Below are 9,323 nucleotides of genomic sequence, written 5' to 3' on the forward strand. Positions count from 1 at the left end.
TCTCAGATGCTTGGATTCGGATGCATCCAAATGAACCTAACACTTCGTTTTTTCTGTTTCCTTGTTCTGTTCGTGTTCTTTTCTTTCTTGGATACTGACGACCCTGTCTTACTAGTGTGCTCAGCTTGTTTACGACATCTAGCCAACTCGTACTCATCTGGAGGGAACTTCTCCAAGAGCGAATCTGTATCTAGCTTCTTGATGAACGCCAAGCCAAGAGGACTTCAATCGCTGATCCTGGTCTGACTTTGATCCAGTGTGCTGTACTTATGTTAAATCAATGTGATTGGACAAGATCAGAACATCGGCGAGCTCAGAGCTGTTGTGGACATGCCACAATGTTTGCACTTTGACTAGTTCCTGAGATTGATTACGAGTACTTTACCTTATTATAGCAGAACATGGGAACAGACCTTTGGTGAAAGAGAGAATATGAAGCTTTCAGATTAATTAAAGCATACGGGCGGAGGCTACATTACTGAGAATGTGCTTCTTAGCACTTTTTGAATACAATGCAAGCATGATTTAATTAGTAATAAGGGAAGGCGAAGCATTGCTTAAAAGGTTTCTGCATGTAATCAACTTGAGTTTAGTCTGATAAATGGAGAGTCCACCTAAGATGATATAAACATATGCTGTCATGATGAATACTGCCTTTAAAGTCAACATGAAATCGAAATTGAGTATATTAATACATCTTCTCGGACTTATTGTAGAAAATTGATCGATGCATTGTTATTGCAAAGAGAAAAATGTTTGTGTAATGAGTTTCCTTTTTCCACTGACATCCCATCCAAACGATTGGTTAATGTTATTGATATCGCTTGTTTTAAGCTGCGGTTGTAGGTAATACAGCCTTTCTAAAACCTTGCCAATATTTACCAAAACAGATTAACGGCGGTTGTTGATAACATAAAGAGTGCTTCAGTAATTGCAAGCAAAAACAGATTTGACTAGTAAACACTGACACTGAGTTTCCCAATTAAAAAGCCTCAGCAAAAGTGGCAGGAAGAATGTGCAATCCTTCTATGAAACACCAACTTTTCACCATCCAATCAATTCTCACTGAATAAGAGCATGTAACAGTTTTTCATTGTGGAACTAAAATACATTGCATATGTTCTTTCATGTTGACTTTAAACATTTTATTAGGCATGGATTTATATCAACGATGTGTTCAACTTAAATCAAGGGATGGTACCACCAATGAGATAAGAGAATTATGGGAAAGAGGGATTAAGCAAGGGAGTCTTCATGTTTTGTGTTTGTTTCTGTGTTCTCTGTGGCAGTATCTAGGTTATTCCTTTCTATCTCGCATTTCTCACATTTTTTTCCCAGAGATCACCCAAAACTGTGTTGGCGTGTGTTATTCTGAGCTAACGCTTGCTGGTGTGGTGGCTCCAAAAACAAGTCCCATAAACAAAGACAGCTGTTTCCTTTCTCTGTCTCCATGCGATGAGGAAGCACTGAGCGCTGGGGTGGGAGACAACTTGTGCAGATATCAACACATGGTAGCAATTTTGGTTCACTGAAGCATCGTGAAGCTTCGGGAGTGATTAGCAGTGAATGCTGTCCAAGATTGCCTTATGCTTTTTCATAGCCACGTTGAATCATTTACTGAATTGAGTCATTCGGTTTTATAGGTTATATTAATCCGTTCTGTATTAGGACAGGGGAGTGTCACGAACATACTGAGGCAGAATCATTTGATTATCATATAGTATTGAAATACTACTCCAAGGTATTACCGGTAAGCGGTAACCATTTTAAAGGAATAGGTCTCCCCACAATTAAAACTTACTGCAATATTATGACTTCCTTTCTTTTGTGTAAGACAAAAGGAAATGTTTTAAAAAATGTTCATGCTGAACCTTTATGTAAGTGAAAAGACCTCACCATATATCATAAATGTAGTTTGTATAGAACCATAGGATAGATTTATGTGAACAAAAATAGTCATTATTTGCTCAAATCTCATTTGCATTAGCGTATAATCAAATAAGGTTGCAAATTAGTGACACCAAATGGCATTAGTTTGGCCTTTACACTGTTCATCCCCTTTTGTGTTTTCATTTTATAGTAAAAGTGTAAACATTTCCTTTTGTCTTTCACATTTCACAGAAAGGCATGCAGGTTTTGAACGACTTGGGTAAATGACGACCGAATTATCGTTTTAATGTGAACTATGCCTTTAAGATCTAGAAAAAATCATTTCAAAAGGTCTTCATGTCAATATAAGAAGTATAGAGCTGTTCAAAATGGAAATAAAAGGATAAAGACCCTTGGCTCCTGAGGGGATTTTTAATGTCATTTCCTGCTGTGAGGTGGTAAGAGATGTTTTGGCACCATGATGCAATGTGCTTTTAAAGCAGCCACTTTATCGCTCTTTTCTTCCCTAAACCGTGTCCCCCCTTCTTTCTTCACTCTTAATATTTTTTAATTAGTTAATGGACCAGATACCATTTATTAAAGCTGCTAAAGGCGTTCCGTCTCCCGCCCCATGTCTCCCATCAACTCGGGAAACCACATTAATGAGTGCGAGCGCTCTCTCGAGAACGCCGTCAACACGTCACCCAGTGAGGCGTGATGCCAAACAGCCATTCTTCTCGGGCTCTTAAATGCATCACGTATACCGAACCGAGAAGCTTCTAATAAAGCAAAACAGTCTATTTTTCAAAGAGCGGAGGATTGAGGTTGATGTTCACAACCCTGCTGATGTCTGCTCGGATCTGAATGACTCATGCTAACTGTACTTTTGGACACGGGCATCTCAGGGTTTGTCTAACAGTCGACAGCATTGGGTAGAATAGATCGCTCACAATGGATCCAGTCAGGCTACCGCCTTCACATCCGTGGTGCACTAGCTCTCACATTGATTCCTCTGCTTTTAGACACAGCGGGCTCTGACTCAGACATTTTCGGAACAAAGCGACCTGATCCATAAAGCCATTTGAAAGTTATGGGCCTTTTATTGCACCGCAAAGCTAACTTAGGTGGTGGTGATGCTTCTGAAACAGACTATGAATTTAATCATAATAATGAGGATGATGATGATAATGCACTTTGCTTTATAAAAGTACCTTCTAACTGTGGTCAGCCTATACCTCAACTTTGAAATTAGTAAATTGTTTAAAATGCGAATGTGAACAGAATATTTTTGCTTGATGAATTTGTGTCTTGAAAACCTGCTTTTAAAATGTGACAATAAAATCTTATTTTTCTAATCCTCACTTTTTATATCTATTTATATCAGAGCAGTAACAATAGACATTGACCTATTTCTGCTGCTATATTTGTGTGTTCCCTTAATGTTTAAATGCTGGTGTGCTTCAATTAGTAATTATGTAGGTCACATGATGTTATTCTCTGTACTCTGTAGTTATGTTACATATCTTGTGACCCTTTAATAATTTATTACTTAGCCTCAAGTCTCAAAATATACTTATTTAGATCTCTGTCAATCCAAGGCCCAACACTTTACACAAGTACATGAATGCAAACACTTAGAGTTGCACAAACTCTGTTTTACAAGTTATTGTATTATAGTAGGTATTAGTGTAAATTGGCAAGTAATAATCAAATGCTATGATGTGAAGATAATTCTAATGCCCTATTGTGTACTGAAGTTTGTTCATTCAAGAATGCACACTTATATTCTTTAATACATATATCATTATAAATATTTTTGAGCACTTTTTGACCACAAAACACATTCTTTTGTGTCATATTATATATTTCAATACAATGTTTACATTTCTGTTCACAGTTAAAAAAATAGCTGCTGGAAATGGGCGTCTCTTCAATGGGAAGGACCACATAAATGCAGGTTAGTTCCCACTATTACATACATACAATATATGACTGCTTCCTGGCAGGCTGTTTATTCTAACCAAGTTCAAAGAAATGGAACCAGGAATGAGAAATCTGTCATCTATTGTTTTTCCCCCCTCAGTGTTTTGAGATTAGTTAAAAACAGATGGTTGGGACATATTTGAAGTGAACATGAAATCAGAATTCACCCTAATTACTTATATAATGTATTTTTTCTGGTCTAATTATGAATGATTTGTCTATGCACATTATCTGTCAAATCAATGTTTATTTGAAAATACACCACATTATGTAATTAAATGGGTTGTGAATGCTGCTTCCCAGTCCATTATTTTTTTTCCACAAACTGTGGAGCTCCACGGTGCATCTGTGCATGTTTGTATGGGTTGAGCTGACATTCTACAGTGTGTTTGTGTGGGTATGTACGTGTTTGTTCATACTCGTATCACCCTCACCCCGCATTTCTGCAGAAAAGCCAAAAAAAAATAAAAAATCTCGGGTTATCAGACTTTCCGCCCTTCCCTTCCCGCTATCAGCACAGTTGGAATCCATCTAACTCATAAAGATGTCTTTGTTTTGGCTCTTAAATAAATAAATAAAAAAGTCAAGGACGAGTTAATTACCCAACCGAAATCTGTTCATCCCTGTAGACTGTCACCCCCCTCCGTCAGTCTTTCTTTCACTATCCCTGACTTCCTTTATCGATGTCTTCCATCTTTTTCTAATTTTCCCCCTACTCTAATACAATGTAATAAAGTCTGTGTTTAGCTTACATTCTACACAAGCTGTCAATCACCTCAGAAGCCATTTGTTGGAACTAAAAGTGCAAAAGCTTTAACAAAATGCAACAGATATCAGTCAAAGTGCAAAAGCAACTCAGCTGGTGCGAATTTTGGCACCAGCTCGCTGACAAAAGCAGCCTAATTAAGCCTAATGCAGCCGCTAGCAAGGCACAGGCAGACCAGGCCATTAGTTAGTACCTTCCTCCATAGGATACTGTGTGGGAAAACAAACACAAAAACTTATATTTAGCCTTCAAAGGCTGTAGTCTTGAACAAAACATTCTTACAAAAATATGTTGTATAAGTACAGTAATTGCACTGATTACTATATTATTTTACCAAGGTTATACCATGGTATTCTTTTAAGTACTTTGGAGTACCACTATTTACTCCAAAATACGTCAAAGAGTACTTTTTAAACAAATTATTAATGATAAAACATGCTAATACCATTGTCCTTTTTCACTTATATGGTACTACCATTGTGTCTTGAACATGTGCCATACTGTGGTATTCTTGAAAGCTCCATGGTTTAGCATACAAAATGTGGTCCATGAATTTCAATAGCATGGTATATCTCAAAGTACCATGGTATTACCATAAGATGTTATCACTGTACCATGGTATCAACACAGTACTTTTTTTTTACTATACCATCTGATACAATCACAATATATTTTGTGGGACATGACATTCTTTTAAAGAATACCATGGTCTTAACACCAAAACCATGGTAGTAGTAGTAGGTTAGAGAGTCGGACTCGTAATCCAAGGCTGCGGGTTCGAGTCTCGGCCCGGCAGGAATTGTAGGTGGGAGGAGTGAATGTCCAGCACTCTCTCCACCCTCAATACCACGACTGAGGTGCCCTTGAGCAAAGCACTGAACCCCAACTAATAAATGGCTGCCCACTGCTCCGGGTGTGTGTGTGTGTGTTCACTGCTGTGTGTGTGCACTTTGGATGGGTAAATGCAGAGCACGAATTCCGAGTATGAATCACTGTACTTGGCCGCATTTCACTTTCACTTTTTCACTTTCCTCTTTCAAAGATTACCATGATATTACCATTGTATTAAGTTCAAAAACAAAAGTTCATCGTCAAGAACTTCCTCTTTATGTGTTCTCCCTTCCTCTTGTTGTTGTAGGTTTCCAGTTTCCAGAGTGGAGCACAGCCGAAACACCATCAGAGCCTCCGGTGACACATGTGGTCGATAAGGACAACACTTGGCTGTATTCTCTGGACCCCATTCTCCTGACCATCATCGTCATGAGCTCTCTAGGCGTTCTTCTAGGTGCCGTGTGCGCTGGCCTCCTTCTTTACTGCACCTGCTCGTATGGTGGCTTGACGTCACGCTCATCCACCACTTTGGAGAACTACAATTTCGAGCTGTATGATGGGATTAAGCATAAAGTAAAGCTTAACCAACAGCGCTGCTGCTCCGAGGCTTGAGGAGAACAGATGGGGAGATATCAAGTATCCTAAAATGACCTCAAAGTAACCTGATTTGACTCTTTGAGGAGACGAGCCTCATCTCTTAGTATTCCTGGAATGCATGTCCATCTCAGCTGGAGAGCTCCTAAACTGAACTTCTCCTGGAGCTTATTTTCCTAGCAGTTGTGCTTATTCAGCTCTAATGCTGCTGCCAATGACTTCCTCGTCTTTCACTGGATTACTGGATCAAAAGTGGAGAGTTTGGTGCCACAAGGATTGAAACCCTTTCCAGGGCTCAGCCTCAAAATAAATGTCGATACATATCAATGTTCTCCTATTCCAAAAAGATGAGAGTATATCAGTTTAGATTTCTAAGAGGTCTAGTTTTTAAAATGGGAGATCTGTGGCTGAACTTTAGAGCCGCAAACGTCTGCCCACCATCATTCCCAAAAGTACATTTTGTGGCCTAGGATGTGGTGCATTGTTTTTAAAGGCTTTGATGGGTTTAATGTTGCTTTATTGTTTTTCCTCGCAGAGAAGTTCAGTAGCCCAGGGTGATAATACGTCATTATTATTGTGTGTTTACAACCCATTGCTTTCAGCCAACCATTTTGTTTCTCCTGTCAGTCTGACAGTTTGGAAATGGAAAAGTAAGACAGTTCGAGGGTTCTTAGATTTAGTTTTTGGCAAAGTGTGTTTTGTGGATTATGTTTTGAAAAAAAAAGGCACCACACTTGTTTGAAACGACTGAGGATTTTGTCAGTGCAACCTAAGGATTGCTGTACCTGGGAGACACAGACTGACAAGCTAATGTGTGAGCTTTGAGCTAGCAAACAGGCATTAAATAATGTGAAATAGGGGTTGAAAGGCTGACAGATACTGAAGGATGGGTTTGAAATGCAATTTCTCTTATTTTTACTCTGGGCATTAAATAATGTTACAGTTATTGGCTCAGAGAGGTTCAGGTCCACTGCTTGTATTTAAAAAAATAGACTAAAATCTATTGGTGCAGTATATCTTGGCTCTTGGGTCAACCAGATATTTTTACACCACAAAATTAACGTTTAAAGGGTCTGTAAGAGGTAAAATAGTTTAGATTTGGATTGATTTGAAGTAAAAAAAAGTGTATACAGAAATATTTAATATATTTTCTTGAAATCTTTTTTGAGATGCCTAGATGAGTGTTACAAAACCTGTCAGTGGTGACCAACACTAATTCACCTAAACAAAAAACATTTTACAGTTGTTGTTCTTTTAGTTTATGTGCAAACAATGTAGGACCTAACACGGAGGCTTGAGGAACACCAATGCTTTCACATGTACATCATACAGCAGTTCTTTCCCCTGTTTCATTCCCAATTGATATTTTTCTCTCTTTTACTCAGTTTTATGTTTCCATGCTTAGGATTTATGTTAACAGGAGACAGGTTTGGTTGTAAATCTGCTCCCCTGTGGTTTTCAAAGACTGGAAAAAGGTGGAAGACAGATGCTGTAAATCTTTACCTACTTGCTCAGATGGGATTTCTTACCCCCATACATGCTCAAAAACGCATTGTTGGAGTTGGTAGAAATAAATGCACCCAAAGCACACTACACCTCTGCATAATAAGACACGTAATGAGTCTGGAGTTTTGAGGCACTGATAGGTGAGCCTAGATGTTTTTACTGAACCCTGCTTGATCCTTACACGTACTTCTTATCTTCTTGAAGACTCTTGCTACTGGACCCCTGGACTTTTGCAAGTGCCTTGGAGCTACTCTGTTCCAGCCTCGGCTCTGGACCTGAAAAAGACTGCTTTGGAGCGTTCGTCTGTCTTAAACACTCAAAATACTTGAGAATCACAGCACTGGGTAGAATTCCAGTCTCTCTTTGGACACTTTGTACAGAAAATGTACTTTTTATGATAATGATTATTGTTATTATGATTATTTAATAAAGGATTGTTAACATATTGGGTTGATGTGGTGTTGAACATTTCAAAGTGGATCCGTGAGGAACATTAGTTTGATGTTTTACGATGGTTCTTGAGTTTTGAGGTTACAAGAGTAAGGGCTTATGGAATTGATAAATGAGTAGAATACTCATTGCTCAACATGCTCACACACATGCAACTGATATTACAAATACCAGACCAGCGCATAACCTCCACTGACAACAAAAGGAGTCCATCAATAGAACCTTTGACTCTATTAAATATCAACACATTCAGTCATAAAACACATACACCCTCACTCTCGCTTTCTCTTTCCAGCTATGTCTGCTACAGTTTCTCTCATCTCCCCATGGGCTCCCATTAGCACGGACCTTCAGTCGCCTTCATTTAGGGGCTCACAACATCAAAGCTTTGAAGTGCATTACTGATCCACCCCCTAAAGTTCCCTACATCCCTCCACCTCATACAACCACCCAGTTGCATCCATTTAACTATTTCTCTACCTCACCTTCTTCTCTGCTTCATAGTGTGCTTGCCTTTGCCTTTACCACTCTGGCTGTTTCACTGACTAATGATGGGAACAGTGAAATACAGTCTAGTAAGGTCAATCAAATCAGCTTCGCTCAAGATCCCAAGAGTACCAATAGTGTTGGAATTGTATGGCTTTTGCTACATGTTTGTTAGTTTGAGGAAATCTATGTTGCTATAGTCCTTTAAAAAAAAAAAGATATTTATCTTATAATTAATTGCACTAAATTAATGTAGTAAATGGATTGCCGCATAGAAATGTAGGACATAGAAGTTGCCAAGAAAAAAGGGTCGCCCATATGGACATCATCAGTCTCTGGACACGGACTGTAAACTTCAAATACTGTAGTCAACCTTTGACCATGATCAAGATCTAGAGAAATATCATTTACCATTCTCATGCTTCATATTGCTCTCAAGATCAAAATTCGGACTAGCACATCAGTCATTTCTAATGTAGAGTCCTTAAAAGCCATTTCGCAGAAATACATCAGTGGTTTTGTTGACTGGAATAACATGATTTCCAAATATTTCAAAATGTTCTATTGGCTGATTCTCGATTAATGAAGTTCTGTCTTTAAACTCAACACAAGGCATCTGGATGTGTGGCTTTGATCGGCAAGCTGGACTGAGTGATGGAGAACCAGGAAATTGCTCTGAGGAGCCCGGCCGTCGGGCTCTGTTTTTCCACCCAAATTACTAAACTTTTGTTTCGTAAATGTTGTTTTCCCTCCCTGTCAGATTGAAATCTAATTCTCCACTGGGGCCTTGCTAGCGAAGATCAGAGAGCTTTCCCTCTTTCTCAGTAAGCCGGACTTT

General features: G+C 38.8%; 1 protein-coding gene across 1 annotated transcript in view; it reads left to right on the plus strand.

Annotated features, from left to right (window-relative positions):
• The window catches only part of nrp2a (neuropilin 2a), a 70,231-nt gene extending 62,237 nt beyond the window's left edge, over positions 1–7,994 (plus strand). Inside the window, exons 16-17 of the mRNA XM_079421256.1 lie at positions 3,767–3,826; positions 5,757–7,994. Of these exons, the coding sequence (XP_079277382.1) occupies positions 3,767–3,826; positions 5,757–6,061 (365 nt within the window). The 3' untranslated portion in view covers positions 6,062–7,994. The remainder of the gene's footprint in view (positions 1–3,766; positions 3,827–5,756) is intronic.
• Positions 7,995–9,323: the final 1,329 nt, after the last annotated feature.

Source organism: Barbus barbus (assembly GCF_936440315.1).
Source record: "Barbus barbus genome assembly, chromosome: 7".
Classification (NCBI taxonomy): domain Eukaryota; kingdom Metazoa; phylum Chordata; class Actinopteri; order Cypriniformes; family Cyprinidae; genus Barbus; species Barbus barbus.